The sequence below is a fragment of the Coregonus lavaretus genome, assembly GCF_964263955.1.
Source record: "Coregonus lavaretus genome assembly, contig: HAP1_SCAFFOLD_135, whole genome shotgun sequence".
In the NCBI taxonomy this organism is placed as follows: domain Eukaryota; kingdom Metazoa; phylum Chordata; class Actinopteri; order Salmoniformes; family Salmonidae; genus Coregonus; species Coregonus lavaretus.
The window spans coordinates 406,326-428,913 of NW_028158792.1; the positions used below are offsets into that span (position 1 = coordinate 406,326).

At 44.1% G+C, this 22,588-nt stretch overlaps 1 protein-coding gene across 1 annotated transcript; it reads right to left on the minus strand.

Moving 5' to 3' along the window:
* Positions 1 to 18: 18 nt before the first annotated feature.
* Positions 19 to 16,941, minus strand: LOC311123577 (uncharacterized protein; the record flags this gene model as incomplete). The annotated part of the gene is made up of 4 exons (XM_084197818.1): positions 19 to 37; positions 10,065 to 10,205; positions 10,338 to 10,545; positions 16,533 to 16,941. 4 exons carry the CDS (start codon positions 16,939 to 16,941, stop codon positions 19 to 21), a joined length of 777 nt encoding a protein of 258 aa, XP_084053944.1.
* Between the last annotated feature and the right edge of the window lie 5,647 nt (positions 16,942 to 22,588).

A 22,588-nucleotide genomic window follows, 5' to 3' on the forward strand; every position in this document is an offset into this window, starting at 1 on the left:
ACCCCACCATGCAATGAATCATCCATCGTCTTCATCACTGGAAAATATTAACGGTTGAGTTTGAGATCATTTAAAAGCTTCCAAACAGGGTGGTCAAACTATTTGATTATTTCTTGAGAAAAAAGTGTTTTAATAAAGGCCTGATTGGTGTCACTTTTGCCCCAATCCCAGCTAATAAACCTGACCCCAATAATCAACTAATCATGATGTTCAGTTTAGAATGCATTTAGTTTAATCAGCTGTGTTTGCTAGGGATGGGGGAAAAGTGTGACACCACTCCGTCCCCGAGGACTGGAGCTGCCCGTCCTGGATTTAAAACAACACATATTTTCAAGTCAACATTCTCTGTGGACCTCCAACGATCTTTGTGGTTCCATTTGAAAGGTGAATAACATTTACATTTCAACTTTTAGTAAATGTTTCAGCCACGACACCACCCTGTAAAATAGGATCTAAACCTTAACTTACTGTATGGGTCTAAGATACAACATACTGTATGGGTCTAAGATACAACATACTGTATGGGTCTAAGATACAACATACTGTATGGGTCTAAAATACAACATACTGTATGGGTCTAAGATACAACATACTGTATGGGTCTAAGATACAACATACTGTATGGGTCTAAGATACAACATACTGTATGGGTCTAAGATACAACATAGTGTATGGGTCTAAGATACAACATACTGTATGGGTCTAAGATACAACATACTGTATGGGTCTAAGATACAACATACTGTATGGGTCTAACAACATACTGTATGGGTCTAAGATACAACATACTGTATGGGTCTAAGATACAACATACTGTATGGGTCTAACAACACTGTATGGGTCTAAGATACAACATACTGTATGGGTCTAAGATACAACATACTGTATGGGTCTAAGATACAACATACTGTATGGGTCTAAGATACAACATACTGTATGGGTCTATGATACAACTGATGGAGGGATTGTGCGTTCCTGGTGTAACTCAGGCAGTTGTTGTTGCCATCCTGTGTAGGTGTGATGTTCGGATGTACCGATCCTGTGCAGGTGTTGTTACACGTGGTCTGTCACTGCGAGGACGATCAGCTGTCCGTCCTGTCTCCCTGTAGCTCTGTCTTAGGCGTCTCACAGTACGGACATTGCAATTTATTGCCCTGGCCACATCTGCAGTCCTCATGCCTCCTTGCAGCATGCCTAAGGCACGTTCACGCAGGTGAGGAGGGACACTGGGCATCTTTTTTTGGGTGTTTTTCAGAGTCAGTAGAAAGGCCTCTTTAGTGTCCTAAGTTTTCATAACTGTGACCTTAATTCCCTACTGTCTGTAAGCTGTTAGTGTCTTAACGACCGTTCCACGGGTGCATGTTCATTAATTGTTTAAGGTTCATTGAACAAGCATGGGAAACAGTGTTTAAACCCTTTACAATGAAGATCTGTGAAGTTATTTTGATTTTTACGAATTATCTTTGAAAGACAGGGTCCTGAAAAAGGGACGTTTCTTTTTTTGCTGAGTTTAGATAAGCTGGTTAAGAAGCTAAGATTTAAAGTTGGCTTTTTCTACAGAAACAAATCGTGCATTTCTCTAAGCAGTAGGAAGCAGATTATTCAGTCAGCCTTTTTAACTGTTCTTGATTATGGTGATGTTATTTATCAAAGTCCAGCTGCTACTACTCCTAAACCTTTGGATGCCATCTACCACAGTGCCCTTTGTTTTGTTACAGGCGACAGGTTTGATACTCATCACTGCATCCTGTATCAAAAAGTTGGCTGGACTTCGCTAAAGACCCGTAGATCTCTACATTACCCCCTTTCTGTTTCCAAGGCCCTACTTCATAACCTTCTGTCTTATCTAACTTTGCTGTTGAAGTATAGACACCTGAGTTGTTTAACCCGTTCACAGGATTGGTTAACTCTTGAGGTTCTTAGGGTCTCCACCGAGCTAAAAGGTAAATCTGCTTTTTGTTTAAATGCGCCGTATTACCGGAACAAAGTTCTAAATAAATTGTTTCTTGATGTTCTGGTGCCGTTCGGGTAATTTAAAGTATTGATTGGGAATTTACTTGTGGCGGAATGTAACTGTTTTTCTGGGTGATTCATGATGTTTGCTTTTAATTAGTATATGTTTGGGTATAATGTGCATATTGATGTTGTATATACATGTGTAAAAGAGATCTAGGTCTCAATATATTTTCCCATGACTGTGTTTTTGTATTTTAATGAGTATATGTTTGGGTATAATGTGTATATTGATGTTGTATATTCATGTGGAAAAGAGATCTAGGTCTCAATATATTTTCCCATGACTGTGTTTTTGTATTTTAATGAGTATATGTTTGGGTATAATGTGTATATTGATGTTGTTTATACATGTGGAAAAGAGATATAGGTCTCAATATATTTTCCCATGACTGTGTTTTTGTATTTTAATGAGTATATGTTTGAGTATAATGTGTATATTGATGTTGTATATTCATGTGGAAAAGAGATCTCAATATATTTTCCCATGACTGTGTTTTTGTATTTTAATGAGTATATGTTTGGGTATAATGTGTATATTGATGTTGTATATACATGTGTAAAAGAGACCTAGGTCTCAATATATTTTCCCATGACTGTGTTTTTGTATTTTAATGAGTATATGTTTGGGTATAATGTGTATATTGATGTTGTATATACATGTGGAAAAGAGACCTAGGTCTCAATATATTTTCCCATGACTGTGTTTTTGTATTTTAATGAGTATATGTTTGGGTATAATGTGTATATTGATGTTGTATATTCATGTGGAAAAGAGACCTAGGTCTCAATATATTTTCCCATGACTGTGTTTTTGTATTTTAATGAGTATATGTTTGGGTATAATGTGTATATTGATGTTGTATATTCATGTGGAAAAGAGTTCTCAATATATTTTCCCATGACTGTGTTTTTGTATTTTAATGAGTATATGTTTGGGTATAATGTGTATATTGATGTTGTATATACATGTGGAAAAGAGACCTAGGTCTCAATATATTTTCCCATGACTGTGTTTTTGTATTTTAATGAGTATATGTTTGGGTATAATGTTTATATTGATGTTGTATATACATGTGGAAAAGAGACCTAGGTCTCAATATATTTTCCCATGACTGTGTTTTTGTATTTTAATGAGTATATGTTTGGGTATAATGTGTATACTGATGTTGTATATTCATGTGGAAAAGAGATCTAGGTCTCAATATATTTTCCCATGACTGTGTTTTTGTATTTTAATGAGTATATGTTTGGGTATAATGTGTATATTGATGTTGTATATTCATGTGGAAAGGAGACCTAGGTCTCAATATATTTTCCCATGACTGTGTTTTTGTATTTTAATGAGTATATGTTTGGGTATAATGTGTATATTGATGTTGTATATTCATGTGGAAAAGAGACCTAGGTCTCAATATATTTTCCCATGACTGTGTTTTTGTATTTTAATGAGTATATGTTTGGGTATAATGTGTATACTGATGTTGTATATTCATGTGGAAAAGAGACCTAGGTCTCAATATATTTTCCCATGACTGTGTTTTTGTATTTTAATGAGTATATGTTTGGGTATAATGTTTATATTGATGTTGTATATACATGTGGAAAAGAGACCTAGGTCTCAATATATTTTCCCATGACTGTGTTTTTGTATTTTAATGAGTATATGTTTGGGTATAATGTGTATATTGATGTTGTATATTCATGTGGAAAGGAGACCTAGGTCTCAATATATTTTCCCATGACTGTGTTTTTGTATTTTAATGAGTATATGTTTGGGTATAATGTTTATATTGATGTTGTATATACATGTGGAAAAGAGACCTCAATATATTTTCCCATGACTGTGTTTTTGTATTTTAATGAGTATATGTTTGGGTATAATGTTTATATTGATGTTGTATATACATGTGGAAAAGAGACCTAGGTCTCAATATATTTTCCCTGTTAAAGTAAAGGTTCCATAAAAAGGGCCTCTCCTCCCCAAACAGGAATGGTTTCCTCCTTAGACAAGCTGGTTGGCCTCTCCTCCCCAAACAGGAACGGTTTCCTCCTTAGACAAGCTGGTTGGCCTCTCCTCCCCAAACAGGAATGGTTTCCTCCTTAGACAAGCTGGTTGGCCTCTCCTCCCCAAACAGGAATGGTTTCCTCCTTAGACAAGCTGGTTGGCCTCTCCTCCCCAAACAGGAATGGTTTCCTCCTTAGACAAGCTGGTTGGCCTCTCCTCCCCAAACAGGAATGGTTTCCTCCTTAGACAAGCTGGTTGGCCTCTCCTCCCCAAACAGGAACGGTTTCCTCCTTAGACAAGCTGGTTGGCCTCTCCTCCCCAAACAGGAACGGTTTCCTCCTTAGACAAGCTGGTTGGCCTCTCCTCCCCAAACAGGAATGGTTTCCTCCTTAGACAAGCTGGTTGGCCTCTCCTCCCCAAACAGGAATGGTTTCCTCCTTAGACAAGCTGGTTGGCCTCTCCTCCCCAAACAGGAATGGTTTCCTCCTTAGACAAGCTGGTTGGCCTCTCCTCCCCAAACAGGAATGGTTTCCTCCTTAGACAAGCTGGTTGGCCTCTCCTCCCCAAACAGGAACGGTTTCCTCCTTAGACAAGCTGGTTGGCCTCTCCTCCCCAAACAGGAATGGTTTCCTCCTTAGACAAGCTGGTTGGCCTCTCCTCCCCAAACAGGAATGGTTTCCTCCTTAGACAAGCTGGTTGGCCTCTCCTCCCCAAACAGGAATGGTTTCCTCCTCAGACAAGCTGGTTGGCCTCTCCTCTCCAAACAGGAATGGTTTCCTCCTCAGACAAGCTGGTTGGCCTCTCCTCCCCAAACAGGAATGGTTTCCTCCTTAGACAAGCTGGTTGGCCTCTCCTCCCCAAACAGGAACGGTTTCCTCCTTAGACAAGCTGGTTGGCCTCTCCTCCCCAAACAGGAATGGTTTCCTCCTTAGACAAGCTGGTTGGCCTCTCCTCTCCAAACAGGAATGGTTTCCTCCTTAGACAAGCTGGTTGGCCTCTCCTCCCTAAACAGGAATGGTTTCCTCCTTAGACAAGCTGGTTGGCCTCTCCTCTCCAAACAGGAATGGTTTCCTCCTTAGACAAGCTGGTTGGCCTCTCCTCTCCAAACAGGAATGGTTTCCTCCTTAGACAAGCTGGTTGGCCTCTCCTCCCCAAACAGGAATGGTTTCCTCCTTAGACAAGCTGGTTGGCCTCTCCTCCCCAAACAGGAATGGTTTCCTCCTCAGACAAGCTGGTTGGCCTCTCCTCCCCAAACAGGAATGGTTTCCTCCTTAGACAAGCTGGTTGGCCTCTCCTCCCCAAACAGGAATGGTTTCCTCCTCAGACAAGCTGGTTGGCCTCTCCTCCCCAAACAGGAATGGTTTCCTCCTCAGACAAGCTGGTTGGCCTCTCCTCCCCAAACAGGAATGGTTTCCTCCTTAGACAAGCTGGTTGGCCTCTCCTCCCCAAACAGGAATGGTTTCCTCCTCAGACAAGCTGGTTGGCCTCTCCTCCCTAAACAGGAACGGTTTCCTCCTTAGACAAGCTGGTTGGCCTCTCCTCTCCAAACAGGAATGGTTTCCTCCTTAGCTGGTTGGCCTCTCCTCCCCAAACAGGAATGGTTTCCTCCTCAGACAAGCTGGTTGGCCTCTCCTCCCCAAACAGGAACGGTTTCCTCCTCATACAAGCTGGTTGGCCTCTCCTCCCCAAACAGGAACGGTTTCCTCCTTAGACAAGCTGGTTGGCCTCTCCTCCCCAAACAGGAACGGTTTCCTCCTTAGACAAGCTGGTTGGCCTCTCCTCCCCAAACAGGAATGGTTTCCTCCTTAGACAAGCTGGTTGGCCTCTCCTCCCCAAACAGGAATGGTTTCCTCCTTAGACAAGCGGGTTGGCCTCTCCTCCCCAAACAGGAACGGTTTCCTCCTTAGACAAGCTGGTTGGCCTCTCCTCCCCAAACAGGAATGGTTTCCTCTTTAGACAAGCTGGTTGGCCTCTCCTCCCCAAACAGGAATGGTTTCCTCTTTAGACAAGCTGGTTGGCCTCTCCTCCCCAAACAGCAATGGTTTCCTCCTTAGACAAGCTGGTTGGCCTCTCCTCCCCAAACAGGAATGGTTTCCTCCTTAGACAAGCTGGTTGGCTTCTCCTCTCCAAACAGGAACGGTTTCCTCCTTAGACAAGCTGGTTGGCCTCTCCTCTCCAAACAGCAACGATTTCCCTCTAATACAGTGCCTTCGGAAAGTATTCAGACCCCTTGACTTTTTCCACATTTTGTTACGTTACAGCCTTATTCTAAAATTGATTTTAAAAGATTATTCCTCATCAATCTACACACAATACCCAATAATGACAAAGCAAAAGCTGTTGTTGTTTTTTACGGAAATATCACATTTACATACGTATTCAGACCCTTTACTCAGTACTTTGTTGAAGCACCTTTGGCAGCGATTACAGCATCGAGTCTTCTTGGGTATGATGCTACAAGCTTGGCACACCTGTATTTGGGGAGTTTCTCCTATTCTTCTCTGCGGATCGTCTCAAGCTCTGTCAGGTTGGATGGGGAGCGTCGCTGCACAGCTATTTTCAGGTCTCTCCAGAGATGTTCGATCGGGTTCAAGTCCGGGCTCTGGCTGGGCCACTAAAGGACAGTCAGAGACTTGTCCTGAAGCCACTCCTGTGTTGTTTTGGATGTGTGCTTACGGTCGTTGTCCTGTTGGAACGTGAACCTTCGCCCCCAGTCTGAGGTCCTGAGCACTCTGGAGCAGGTTTTCATCAAGGACCTCTATGTACTTTGCTCCGTTAATCTTTCCCTCGATCCTGACTAGTTTCCCAGTCCCTGACGCTAAAAAACATCCCCACAGCATGATGCTGCCACCACCATACTTCACCGTAAGGATGGTGCCAGGTTTCCTCCAAACGTGACGCTTGGCATTCATGTCAATGAGTCTTGGTTTCATCAGACCAGATAATCTTGTTTCTCATGGTCTGAGAGTCCTTTAGGTGCCTTTTGGCAAACTCCAAGCGGGCTGTCATGTGACTTTTACTGAGGAGTGGCTTCCGTCTGGCCACTCTACCATAAAAGCCTGATTGGTGGAGTGCTGCAGAGATGGTTGTCTTTCTGGAAGGTTCTCCCAACACCACAGAGGAACTCTGGAGCTCTGTCAGAGTCACCATCGGGTTCTTGGTCACCTCCCTGACCAAGGCCCTTCTCCCCCGATTGCTCAGTTTGGCCGGGCGGCCAGCTCTAGGAAGAGTCTTGGTGGTTCCAAACCATTTAAGAATGATGGAGGCCACTGTGTTGTTGGGGACATCAATGCTGTAGAAATGTTTTGGTACCCTTCCCCAGATCTGTGTCTCTACACAATCCTGTCTCAGAGCTCTATGGACAATTCCTTCATCCTCATGGCTTGGTTTTTGCTCTGACATGCACTGTCAACTGTGGGACCTTATATAGACAGGTGTGTGCCTTTCCAAATCATGTCCAATCAATTGAATTTCCCACAGGTGGACTCCAATCAAGTTGTAGAAACATCTCAAGGATGGTCAATGGAAACAGGATGCACCTGAGCTCAATTTCGAGTCTCATAAAGGGTCTGAATACTTAGGTAAATAAGGTATTTCTGTTTTTATTTTTAATAAATGTGAAAATAATTCTAAAAACCTGTTTTCGCTTTATCATTATGGGGTACTGTGTGTAATTTAATCCATTTTAGAATAAGGCTGTAACGAAACAAAATGTGGAAAAAGTCAAGGGGTCTGAATACTTTCCGAATGCACTTGATATGGAAACTGCTTAGGGACAAAAAATGTGTTTTTATATCTCTCAGATATAGGACAGACATTTAAGAACAATCGTCCTTTAGATTTTTTTGGGGGGGACTATCTGTTGTTCCATGTAGTGAATATGTTATTCAATGTGTTTGTATGGGCTACTAGCAGTATCGGCAAATAACCTTTCGACATGAAATAACTTTTGATTATTTTTTTGTTGATACTTCAAGGGGTCTTACAATTCAAAATCAAATAGCAAAATGATCCTTGGTATAACCTTCCTAAAACCATTCCATATAGCTCAGTAGACCCCCCCAAAATGATCCTTGGTATAACCTTCCTAAAACCATTCCATATAGCTCAGTAGACCCCCCCCCAAAATGATCCTTGGTATAACCTTCCTAAAACCATTCCATATAGCTCAGTAGACCCCCCCCCCCCAAAATGATCCTTGGTATAACCTTCCTAAAACCATTCCATATAGCTCAGTAGACCCCCCCCAAAATGATCCTTGGTATAACCTTCCTAAAACCATTCCATATAGCTCAGTAGACCCCCCCAAAATGATCCTTGGTATAACCTTCCTAAAACCATTCCATATAGCTCAGTAGACCCCCCCCCAAAATGATCCTTGGTATAACCTTCCTAAAACCATTCCATATAGCTCAGTAGACCCCCCCCCCAAAATGATCCTTGGTATAACCTTCCTAAAGCCATTCCATATAGCTCAGTAGACCCCCCCTCCCCTATCCTTAGACAGGGCTTAGACTGTAATGGGTTTAAACTATCATTTCAATCTTATGGATGGTCAGTCCTTGCATTCATAGCTTTGTCTCAAATAAAAACCAAATCAAAGTTTGTCATGTGCACAGGACACAGCAGGTGTAAACAGTACAGTGAAAACGTAAAGGTACGTCCGTTGGGGGAAACAGAGACCCATTTTCACTCCAGAGAACACGTTTCCACTGTCCAATGGCAGCGAGCTTTACACCACTCCAGCCGATACTTGGCATTGCTCATGGTGATCTTAGGCTTGTGTGCGGCTGCTCGGCCAAGGAAACCCATTTCATGAAGCTCCCGTCAAACAGTTCTTGTGCTGATGTTGCTTCCAGAGGCAGTTTGGAACTCGGTAGTGAGTGTTGCAACCGAGGACAGACGATTTTCACGCGCTTCAGCATTCGGCGGTCCCGTTCTGTGAGCTTGTGTGGTCTACCATTTTGCGGCTAAGCCGTTGTTGCTTGTAGACGTTTCCACTTCACAATAACAGCACTTACAGTTGACCGGGGCAGCACAAGCAGGGCAGAAATGTGACTTGTTGGAAAGGTGGCATCCAATGACAGTGCCACATTGAAAGTCACTGAACTCTTCAGTAAGGCCATTCTACTGCCAATGTTTTTCTATGAAGATTGCTCGATTTCATACACCTGTCATACACCTATTTTTTTACATCTCATTTATACATGATACAATGTTTTTGTTTTTAAGTCAACCGATTTTTTAATGATTTCATTAAACAACATGATTTTATGTGGCATCAACAACAACACAAATTCTCAGTCAAAAACATAAGTCAGAACACAGTCTCTCTATTCTCTCATGTGATTTCAGGTCCTCTGACTGGGAAAATGTCTTTCCACAATGAGAGCAGTGGTATGTCTTCTCCTCCTGTGTATGTATTCTTTCATGCTTATTCAGATGTCTTAACCGGTTGAATGTCTTTCCACACTGGGAGCAGTGGTAGGTCTTATCCCCTCCTGTGTGTGTCCTCTCATGCCTAGTCAGGCCCCCTAACTTGGTAAAACTCTTTCCACACAGGGAGCATTGGTAGGGCTTTTCTTGTGGGTGTGTTCTCTCATGCTGTTTCAGGTTTACTAAACCCCTGAAAGTCTTTCCACACTCGGAACATTGATAAGGCTTCTCTCCTGTGTGTATTCTCTCATGAGTTTTCATGTTTATTAACCAGGTAAAAGTCATTCCACAGTGGGAGCAGTGGTAAGGCTTCTCTCCTGTATGTATCCTCCCGTGTAATTTCATGGACTTTAACTGGGTAAACCTCTTTCCACACATGGTGCATTGGTAAGGCTTTTCTCCTGTATGTGTCCTCTCGTGCATTTTCAAGGTGCCTAACCATCTAAAACTCTTTCCACACTGGGGACAGTGGTAAGGCTTCTCTCCTGTGTGTATTCTCTTATGCTGTTTCAGGCTCACTAAACCCCTAACACTCTTTCCACACTGAGAGCATTGGTAAGGCTTCTCTCCTGTGTGTGTCCCATTGTGCCTATTCAGGTTCCCTAACTGGCTAAAACTCTTTCCACAGTGGGAACATTGGAAAGGATTTTCTCCAGTGTGTATTCTCTCATGCGTTTTCAGGCTCCCTAACCAGGTAAAAGTCATTCCACATTTGGAGCAGTGGTAAGGCTTCTCTCCCGAGTGTATTCTCTTGTGTATTAACAGGTACCCTAATTCGTTAAAACTCTTTCCACACTCGGAACACCGGAAAGGTTTTTCTCCTGTGTGTGTCCTCTCATGCCTTTTAAGGTGATATAACCAAAGAAAACCTTTCCCACACTCGGAACATTGGAAAGTATTTTTCCCTGTGTGTGTCCTCTCATGTTTCTTCAGGCTCCCTAACTTAGTAAAATTCCTTCCACAGTGGGAGCAGTGATGTTGTCCTGCTGGTTTGGGAGCCTCTGATTGGTCTGATTGCCCTGAAGGACCCTGGTCTGGGTCCTCTGAAGGACTCTTCCCGCTGTCAGAGGGAGAGTCTGGTCTCTCTCCTGCCAAAGACAAACAGAGTATCCAGTTACTGTGTGTCCAAACTTGTGAAACGGACGTCTATGATTGGTTCAGATTTGGTCTTGTTTGGGGGTGGAGTTCATGAAAGTAATAGCCAGTGTGAAGAACAGTGGTCACCAAGGCAACCTAGACAATCATCAAACATTTCGGTCGCAGTGTGTTTTCCGTTTGCTCCCGCAGTATTCTTAAAGTTAATGTGAATTTAGCAGTAAAACCGGATTTCTTTTCAAATATTATTTTGGTGATCCCTTTCTGGAGTACGCAAGAAGACTACTTTGCTTTCAAAATGTCACGAAACATAAAGCCAAAAACAGGACTGAGGAAAAACCCGGCCTACAAGACCCAGTTTCATCACTGTCCTCTCCTGAGCCTGGAAGCCCACAGACTCGCACTTTGCCCAGTGGTGTGGTTTTGTCTGGGGGCGCTAAAATGAACATTCGAGGCCATCAAGCTTCTTCTACACTTCTTCTTCTACGCTCTGAGAAAGTTAAGATGAAAATGTATGTAGTTGAATACAAGCATCATATTCCCTATATAGTGCACTACTTTAGACCACTGTGGGCAAGAGGTTTCTGGTACTTTTCAAAGCAGATTCAACTAATCTGCGAAACGAGACTGCCTGTTATTGCATCACTCAAAACAACAAAAGAGTTCCACACCATGATGATTACAGCCCTTTACACCTGACTCCAACCTGACTACCTGAAAAAGGTGCAGGAGACCTGACTACCTCTCTGGAGGCTGACGTGAAATGCCTGGCTGGGAGACCTGACTACCTCTCTGGATGCTGACGTGAAACGCCTGGCTGGGAGAGCTGACTACCTCTCTGGAGGCTGACTTGAAACGCCTGGCTGGGAGACCTGACTACCTCTCTGGAGGCTGACGTGAAACGCCTGGCTGGGAGAGCTGACTACCTCTCTGGAGGCTGACGTGAAACGCCTGGCTGGGAGAGCTGACTACCTCTCTGGAGGCTGACGTGAAACGCCTGGCTGGGAGAGCTGACTACTTCTCTGGAGGCTGACGTGAAACGCCTGGTTGGGAGACCTGACTACCTCTCTGGAGGCTGACGTGAAACGCCAGGCTGGGAGAGCTGACTACCTCTCTGGAGGCTGACGTGAAACGCCTGGCTGGGAGACCTGACTACTTCTCTGGAGGCTGACGTGAAACGCCTGGTTGGGAGACCTGACTACCTCTCTGGAGGCTGACGTGAAACGCCTGGCTGGGAGAGCTGACTACCTCTCTGGAGGCTGACGTGAAACGCCTGGCTGGGAGACCTGACTACCTCTCTGGAGGCTGACGTGAAACGCCTGGCTGGGAGACCTGACTACCTCTCTGGAGGCTGATGTGAAACGCCTGGCTGCGGATCTGAAAAAGGTGCAGGAGAGCTGTGTGAGCTTAGAGGGATTTTCTTGCCCCAATAACCTGAGACTGGTATCGGTCCCAGATTCAGCAGAAATGCCTCGCGCAAACAGATTTAGTTTCCGGGCTGCTGAAGGATGTTCTCATTTACGTTACATTTACGTCATTTAGCAGACGCTCTTATCCAGAGCGACTTACAAATTGGTGCATTCACCTTATAGCCAGTGGGTTAACCACTTTACAATTATTATTACTTTTATTTTTATTTTTTTGGGGGGGGGTAAGGGATTACATTATCATCCACATTTTTGTTACGTTACAGCCTTATTCTAAAATTGATTATATAAAAAATTTCCTCGTCAATCTACACACAATACCCCATAATGCCAAAGCAAAAACAGGTTTTTAGATTTATTTGCTAATAATCCCCAGGAATAATTCTCAGAGTAATAATGTTACTATATAATGTTATAATGTATAATATTATATAATAATATGATGTAATATAATATAAAGATACTTGGAAAAAGAAGCTGAATAGAATGACAGAATGACAACATTAGAACTAAACAATTCAACCTCCTTCCTCCAGGAATGACGTAAACCCTAATAACATTCAATAAAAGTGACTGAACGCTTGTAAGGCAAGCAAACTAGATGATCAAAACATTGGATCACATCAGATAAGCCTGAGTGGGTTCGCCTCCTCCCGAACTGTACAGGATAATACAGTTAGAACTAAACATAGTTCTGCTACGGCTTCTTAGTGTCACTATTAACAAGCCACTGTTTCTGATCTATGAGTTCAAGACTTCTTGATGTGAGCCATAGCCTCCCTGTGGAGAGTCAAAAGTGTAGTCTTTTACATCATGAGAAAGCCACAGGTGGGCCGGGAATCGCAGTCCGTACTTCACACCTGGATGGTCGCGTAGCAGTCGTTTGGCCTGCCCGAAAGCTGAGCGCTGCCTGGACACAGTGGGGGGAGTAGTCCTGGTAGATAGAGAAGCTCTGTCCTTGAAAGCTCAGAGTGGTAATGCGGGATCAGAGAATCGACATCTTCTCATGGAAAAAGTGCTGAATGATGTCACGGGGGCCTCTCACTGTCCTGTGGCCTTGGGCGCAGTGACCGGTGGGCATGATCAATCAGGGGCTTCTCATCCATGGCGAGAACTGGACAACACCCTGGACAACACCCTGTCGTTCTCCGCTAACATCAAGGCGGTGACCCGATCCTGTAGGTTCATGCTCTACAACATTCGGAGAGTACGACCCTGCCTTACACAGGAAGCGGCACAGGTCCTAATCCAGGCACTTGTCATCTCCCGTCTGGATTACTGCAACTCGCTGTTGGCTGGGCTCTCTGCCTGTGCCATTAAACCCCTACAGCTCATCCAGAATGCCGCAGCCCGTCTGGTGTTCAACCTTCCCAAGTTCTCTCACGTCACCCCGCTCCTCCGCACACTCCACTGGCTTCCAGTTGAAGCTCGCATCTGCTACAAGACCATGGTGCTTGCCTACGGAGCTGTGAGGGGAACGGCACCTCCGTACCTTCAGGCTATGATCAGTCCCTACACCCAAACTAGGGCATTGCGTTCATCCACCTCTGGCCTGCTGGTCCCCCTACCTCTGCGGAAGCACAGTTCCCGCTCAGCCCAGTCAAAACTATTCGCTGCTCTGGCACCCCAATGGTGGAACAAGCTCCCTCACGACGCCAGGACAGCGGAGTCACTCACCACCTTCCGGAGACACTTGAAACCCTACCTCTTTAAGGAAAAGCACCAGTGATTCGGCTAATAAAAAAGTGGTCAGATGACGCAGATGCTAAGCTACAGGACTGTTTTGCTAGCACAGACTGGAACATGTTCCGGGATTCTTCAGACAGCATTGAGGAGTACACCACATCAGTCACTGGCTTCATCAATAAGTGCATCGATGATGTCGTCCCCACAGTGACCGTACGTACATACCCCAACCAGAAGCCATGGATTACAGGAAACATCCGCACTGAGCTAAAGGGTAGAGCTGCCGCTTTCAAGGAACAGGACTCTAACCCGGACGCTTATAAGAAATCCCGCTATGACCTCCGACGAACCATCAAACAGGCAAAGAGTCAATACAGGTCTAAGATTGAATCATACTACACTGGCTCTGACGCTCGTCGGATGTGGCAGGGCTTGAAAACTATTACAGACTACAAAGGGAAGCACAGCCGCGAGCTGCCCAGTGACACAAGCCTACCAGACGAGCTAAACCACTTCTATGCTCGCTTCGAGGCAAGCAACACTGAAGCATGCATGAGAGCACCAGCTGTTCCGGACGACTATGTGATCACGCTCTCCGTAGCCGATGTGAGTAAGACTTTTAAGCAGGTCAACATTCACAAGGCCGCAGGGCCAGACGGATTACCAGGACGTGTACTCCGAGCATGTGCTGACCAACTGGCAAGTGTCTTCACTGACATTTTCAACATGTCCCTGACTGAGTCTGTAATACCAACATGTTTCAAGCAGACCACCATAGTCCCCGTGCCCAAGAACTCTAAGATAACCTAACTAAATGACTACCGACCCGTAGCACTGACGTCTGTAGCCATGAAGTGCTTTGAAAGACTGGTCATGGCTCACATCAACAGCATAATCCCAGTCCACTCCAATTTGCATACCGCCCCAACAGATCCACAGATGATGCAATCTCTATCGCACTCCACACTGCCCTTTCCCACCTGGACAAGAGGAACACCTACGTGAGAATGCTATTCATTGACTACAGCTCAGCATTCAACACCATAGTGCCCTCAAAGCTCATCACTAAGCTAAGGATCCTGGGACTAAACACCTCCCTCTGCAACTGGATCCTGGACTTCCTGACGGGCCGCCCCCAGGTGGTAAGGGTAGGTAAGAACACATCTGCCACACTGATCCTCAACACGGGGGCCCCTCAGGGGTGCGTGCTCAGTCCCCTCCTGTACTCTCTGTTCACCCATGACTGCATGGCCAGGCACGACTCCAACACCATCATTAAGTTTGCCGACGACACAACAGTGGTAGGCCTGATCACCGACAACGATGAGACAGCCTATAGGGAGGAGGTCAGAGATCTGGCCGTGTGGTGCCAGGACAACAACCTCTCCCTCAATGTGACCAAGACAAAGGAGATGATTGTGGACTACAGGAAAAAAAAGAGGACTGAGCACGCCCCCATTCTCATCGACGGGGCTGTAGTGGAACAGGTTGAGAGCTTCAAGTTCCTTGGTGTCCACATCACCAACGAACTATCATGGTCCAAACACACCAAGACAGTCGTGAAGAGGGCACGACAAAGCCTATTCCCCCTCAGGAGACTAAAAAGATTTGGCATGGGTCCTCAGATCCTCAAAAAATTCTACAGCTGCACCATCGAGAGCATCCTGACTGGTTGCATCACCGCCTGGTATGGCAACTGCTTGGCCTCTGACCGCAAGGCACTACAGAGGGTAGTGCGTACGGCCCAGTACATCACTGGGGCAAAGCTCCCTGCCATCCAGGACCTCTATACCAGGCGGTGTCAGAGGAAGGCCCTCAAAATTGTCAAAGACTCCAGTCACCCTAGTCATAGACTGTTCTCTCTGCTACCGCACGGCAAGCGGTACCGGAGTGCCAAGTCTAGGTCCAAAAGACTTCTCAACAGCTTCTACCCCCAAGCCATAAGACTCCTGAACAGCTAATCATGGCTACCCGGACTATTTGCACTGCCCCCCCACCCCATCCTTTTTACGCTGCTGCTACTCTGTTAAGTATTTATGCATAGTCACTTTAACTCTACCCACATGTACATATTACCTCAACTACCTCAACTAGCCGGTGCCCCCGCACATTGACTCTGCAACGGTACCCCCCTGTATATATAGCCTCCCTACTGTCACTTTATTTTATTGTATATATAGCCTCCCTACTGTCACTTTATTTTACTTCTGCTCTTTTTTTCTCAACACTTTTTTGTTGTTGTTTTATTCTTACTTTTTTGTTTAAAATAAATGCACTGTTGGTTAAGGGCTGTAAGTAAGCATTTCACTGTAATGTCTGCACCTGTTGTATTCGGCGCATGTGACCAATAAAATGTGATTTGATTTGAATACCTGGGATAGGATAAAGTAATCCTTCTACCCCCCCCCCCCCCCTTACTCCACCCCCCCAAAAAAATAAAAATATTGTAAAGTGGTTATCCCACTGGCTATAAGGTGAATGCACCAATTTGTAAGTCGCTCTGGATAAGAGCGTCTGCTAAATGACGTAAATGTAAAATGTACCAACTCACGGGAATATCTCTCCTTCCAGCAGGTGGAGTTTTTGTATGGAGGTCAATGAGCTGGTCCAGGTTGGTCAACAAAATGAATGGCTTACGTGCTACGTGATGTTTACTTGATCGAATAGAAGTTTCGTGATGCTTAAGTTGTTCTGAGTGTACTGATAAGTAGGACACGTGACATACCGACAACTTTGAGAAAAAACACTATAGGAGATGGCTTTGCAAATTCATAACATGATGCTAGTAGCATAGCATCTCTCTCCATTGAATTGACGAGCGAACTCCAAATATCCAAAGTGAAAAACACATTTAAGGCGGTACTTACTGGTGTTAATCAGATCTCCCATCTCCTCCTCTTCATCTTTCAACGTGACAGTAATCTCTCCCTCCTTCTTCACTCCAAAATCTGCATCCTCCTCTATCTCATCCTCCTCCTCTTTCACTCTGAACGCGTCTTCCTCTTCTTTCACTGTAACATCCTCCTCCTCTTTCACTCTGAACGCGTCTTCCTCTTCTTTCACTGTAACATCCTCCTCCTCTTTCACTCTGAACGCGTCTTCCTCTTCTTTCACTGTAACGTCTTCATCTTCTTCTTTCACGGTAACAGCTTCACCCTCTACTTGTTTTTGTATTGTAACATCCTCCTCTTCCTCCTCCTCTTTCACTAGAGCTTCTTTCTCCGTCCAGCAGACCTCCTCTTCTTTAGCAGGAGGAGAGTAGCTTAGTGACCTCATGGTCGGGGATGTTAGCTAGCTAGGCTAGTGCTAACTTAACAAGCCAGCTAGCTGACTAATAACAACTTAATATTAAATTAAATAGGTTAACAAGTAGATACGACCGAAGTGTGTTTAAAACACAGTAGCTAATATACACCGAAAGCGTCTAGAGCTTGAATCTTTCGGCTGTTGGCTAACCAGCTACGGAGGTGGTTGACTGTTGCCTCCCGTCCACTAGATTATACGTCACGCTTTCAGCATCGCCTGAAAGACACACATCGCCATCTGCTGACTGGAGTGGGTAACGCAGTTGAGGATCTTTTTTTATTGACAAAGTATATTTTAAATGTATTTAATTATATAATACTATTATATTGAGTCGTACAAAGACAGGGATGTGCTGATTGATTAGTGCAGATTTTTAATGAGTAAGAATAAAAACAATTATACTACAGCACATCTGCATTTAAGGCAGTTTCATTAAGTCAAACAAAATCTAAATAAGTAACTATCTACTGTAAATCCATACTGATATATGTATATATAGATGTATATAATGAACAGACTAGGTCTATACTGCTCCTACATGGTGTAACAATACAGTGGTGGAAAAAGTATTTAGTCAGCCACCAATTGTGCAAGTTCTCCCACTTAAAAAGATGAGAGAGGCCTGTAATTTTCATCATAGGTACATGTCAACTATGACAGACAAATGGAGAAAACAAAATCCAGAAAATCCCATTGTAGGATTTTGAATGAATTTATTTGCAAATTATGGTGGAAAATAAGTATTTGGTCACCTACAAACAAGCAAGATTTCTGGCTCTCACAGACCTGTAACTTCTTCTTTAAGAGGCTCCTCTGTCCTCCACTCATTGTCTGTATTAATGGCACCTGTTTGAAGTTGTTGTCAGTATAAAAGACACCTGTCCACAACCTCAAACAGTCACACTCCAAACTCCACTATGGCCAAGACCAAAGAGCTGTCAACGGACACCAGAAACAAAATTGTAGACCTGCACCAGGCTGGGAAGACTGAATCTGCAATAGGTAAGCAGCTTGGTTTGAAGAAATCAACTGTGGGAGCAATTATTAGGAAATGGAAGACATACAAGACCACTGATAATCTCCCTCGATCTGGGGCTCCACGCAAGATCTCACCCCGTGGGGTCAAAATGATCACAAGAACGGTGAGCAAAAGCCCAGAACCACACGGGGGGACCTAGTGAATGACCTGCAGAGAGCTGGGACCAAAGTAACAAAGCCTACCATCAGTAACACACTACGCTGCCAGGGACTCAAATCCTGCACTGCCAGACGTGTCCCCCTGCTTAAGCCAGTACATGTCCAGGTCCGTCTGAAGTTTGCTAGAGTGCATTTGGATGATCCAGAAGAGGATTGGGAGAATGTCATATGGTCAGATGAAACCAAAATATAACTTTTTGGTAAAAACTCAACTCGTCGTGTTTGGAGGACAAAGAATGCTGAGTTGCATCCAAAGAACACCATACCTACTGTGAAGCATGGGGTGGAAACATCATGCCTTGGGGCTGTTTTTCTGCAAAGGGACCAGGACGACTGATCCGTGTAAAGGAAAGAATGAATGGGGCCATGTATCGTGAGATTTTGAGTGAAAACCTCCTTCCATCAGCAAAGGCATTGAAGATGAAACGTGGCTGGGTCTTTCAGCATGACAATGATCCCAAACACACCGCCCGGGCAACGAAGGAGTGGCTTCGTAAGAAGCATTTCAAGGTCCTGGAGTGGCCTAGCCAGTCTCCAGATCTCAACCCCATAGAAAATCTTTGGAGGGAGTTGAAAGTCTGTGTTGCCCAGCGACAGCCCCAAAACATCACTGCTCTAGAGGAGATCTGCATGGAGGAATGGGCCAAAATACCAGCAACAGTGTGTGAAAACCTTGTGAAGACATACAGAAAACATTTGACCTGTGTCATTGCCAACAAAGGGTATATAACAAAGTATTGAGAAACTTTTGTTATTGACCAAATACTTATTTTCCACCATAATTTGTAAATAAATTCATTAAAAATCCTACAATGTGATTTTCTGGAATTTTTTTTCTCATTTTGTCTGTCATAGTTGACGTGTACCTATGATGAAAATTACAGGCCTCTCATCTTTTTAAGTGGGAGAACTTGCACAATTGGTGGCTGACTAAATACTTTTTTCCCCACTGTACATCATGTAGATGTATATAATGAACAGACTAGGTCTATACTGCTCCTACATGGTGTAACAATACATCATATAGATATATATAATGAACAGACTAGGTCTATACTGCTCCTACATGGTGTAACAATACATCATGTAGATGTATATAACGAACAGACTAGGTCTATACTGCTCCTACATGGTGTAACAATACATCATATAGATGTATATAATGAACAGACTAGGTCTATACTGCTCCTACATGGTGTAACAATACATCATATAGATGTATATAATGAACAGACTAGGTCTATACTGCTCCTACATGGTGTAACAATACATCATATAGATGTATATAATGAACAGACTAGGTCTATACTGCTCCTACATGGTGTAACAATACAGTGCATTCGGAAAGTGTTCAGACCCATTGGCTTTTCCCACATTTTGTTATGTTACAGCCTTATTCTAAAATAGACTAAAATAAAATACAAATCCTCATCAATATACACATAATGACGAAGCAAAAACACGTTTTTGTTGCTAATTTATATAAATAAAGAAATAATGAAGTATCACATTTACATAAATATTAATATTAACATTAATTAATTAATACATTAATAAAAACTTTAATATATCATTTACATACAGTGAGGGAAAAAAGTATTTGATCCCCTGCTGATTTTGTACGTTTGCCCGCTGACATGATCAGTCTTTAATTTTTATGGTAGGTTTATTTGAACAGTGAGAGACAGAATAACAACAAAAAAATGTTATAAATTGATTTGCATTTTTAATGAGGGAAATAAGTATTTTACCCCTTTGCAAAACATGACTTAGTACTTGGTGGCAAAACCCTTGTTGGCAATCACAGAGGTCAGACGTTTCTTGTAGTTGGCCACCAGGTTTGCACACATCTCAGGAGGGATTTTGTTCCACTCCTCTTTGCAGATCTTCTCCAAGTCATTAAGGTTTTGAGGCTGACGTTTGGCAACTCGAACCTTCAGCTCCCTCCACAGATTTTCTATGGGATTAAGGTCTGGAGACTGGCTAGGCCACTCCAGGACCTTAATGTGCTTCTTCTTGAGCCACTCCTTTGTTGCCTTGGCCGTTTGTTTTGGGTCATTGTCATACTGGAATACCCATCCACGACCCATTTTCAATGCCCTGGCTGAGGGAAGGAGGTTCTCACCCAAGATTTGACGGTACATGGCCCCGTCCATCGTCCCTTTGATGCAGTGAAGTTGTCCTGTCCCCTTAGCAGAAACACACCCCCAAAGCATAATGTTTCCACCTCCATGTTTGACGGTGGGGATGGTGTTCTTGGGGTCATAGGCAGCATTCCTCCTCCTCCAAACACGGTGAGTTGAGTTGATGCCAAAGAGCTCGATTTTGGTCTCATCTGACCACAACACTTTCACCCAGTTCTCCTCTGAATCATTCAGGTGTTCATTGGCAAACTTCAGACGGCCCTGTATATGTGCTTTCTTGAGCAGGGGGACCTTGCGGGCGCTGCAGGATTTCAGTCCTTCACAGCATAGTGTGTTACCAATTGTTTTCTTGGTGACCATGGTCCCAGCTGCCTTGAGATCATTGACAAGATCCTCCTGTGTAGTTCTGGGCTGATTCCTCACCGTTCTCACCGTTCTCATGATCATTGCAACTCCACAAGGTGAGATCTTGAATGGAGCCCCGGGCCGAGGGAGATTGACAGTTATTTTGTGTTTCTTCCATTTGCGAATAATCGCACCAACTGTTGTCACCTTCTCACCAAGCTGCTTGGTGATGGTCTTGTAGCCCATTCCAGCCTTGTGTAGGTCTACAATCTTGTCCCTGACATCCTTGGAGAGCTCTTTGGTCTTAGCCATGGTGGAGAGTTTGGGATCTGATTGATTGATTGCTTCTGTGGACAGGTTTCTTTTATACAGGTAACAAGCTGAGATTAGGAGCAATCCCTTTAAGAGTGCGCTCCTAATCTCAGCTCGTTACCTGTATAAAAGACACCTGGGAGCCAGAAATCTTTCTGATTGAGAGGGGGTCAAATACTTATTTCCCTCATTCAAATGCAAATCAATTTATAACATTTTTTACATGCGTTTTTCTTGACTTTTTTGTTGTTATTCTGTCTCTCACTGTTCAAATAAACCTACCATTAAAATTATAGACTGATCATTTCTTTGTCAGTGGGCAAACGTACAAAATCAACAGAGATTCAAATACTTTTTTCCCTCACTGTATGTATTCAGACCCTTTACTACGTACTTTGTTGAAGCACCTTTGGCAGCGATTACAGCATCGAGTCTTCTTGGGTGTGATGCTACAAGCTTGGCACACCTGTATTTGGGGAGTTTCTCCCATTCTTATCTGCAGATCCTCTCAAGCTCTATCAGGTTGGATGGGGAGCGTCGCTACACAGCTATTTTCAGGTCTCTCCAGAGATGTTCGATCGGGTTCAAGTCTGGGCACTGGCTGGTCCACTCAAGGTTATTCAGAGACTTGTCCCGAAGCCACACCTGCGTTGTCTTGGCTGTGTGCTTAGGGACGTTGTCCTATTGGAAGGTGAACCTTCAACCCAGTCTGAGGTCCTGAGAAGGTTTTCATCTGTACTTTGCTCCGTTCATCTTTCCCTCGATCCTGACTAGTCCCTACCACTGAAAAACATCCCCACAGCATGATGCTGCCACCACCATGCTTCACCGTAGGGAGGATGCCAGGTTTACGCCACCCGTGACGCTTGGCATTCAGGCCAAAGAGTTCAATCTTGGTTTCATCAGACCAGTGAATCTTGTTTCCCATGGTCTGAGAGTCCTTTAGGTACCTTTTGGCAAACTCCAAGCGGGCTGTCATGTGCCTTTTACTGAGGAGTGGCTTCCGTCTGGCCACTCTACCATAAAGGCCTGATTTGTAGAGTGCTACAGAGATTGTTGTCCTTCTGGAAGGTTCTCCCATCCCAACAGAGGAACTCTGGAACTCTGTCACAGTGACCATCAGGTTCTTGGTCACCTCCCTGACCAAGGCCCTTCTCCCCCGATTGCTCAGTTTGGCTGGGCGGCCAGCTCTAGGAAGAGTCTAGGTGGTTCCAAACTTCTTCCATTTAAGAATGATGGAGGCCACTGTGTTCTTGGGAACCTTCAATATTGCAGATATTTTTTGGTACCCCTTCCCCAGACACAATCCTGTCTCAGAGCGCTACGGACAACTCCTTCGACCTCATGGCTTGGTTTTTGCTCTGACATGCATTGTCAACTGTGGGACCTTATATAGACAGGTATAATCGTAAACAATATGATTTCATGTGCCATGAACAAAAACACTAAATTCTCAGTCAAAAACATAAGTCAGAACACAGCCTCACTATTCTCTCATGTGATTTTATTTCTATTCAGATAAAATTACACTGCATTAATAAAATCCTTTTTACAATCAGCACCAGTTCTCTCTGACATGGTGGAATAATACTGATGGGAACAGTCATGAGGTAGTGAAT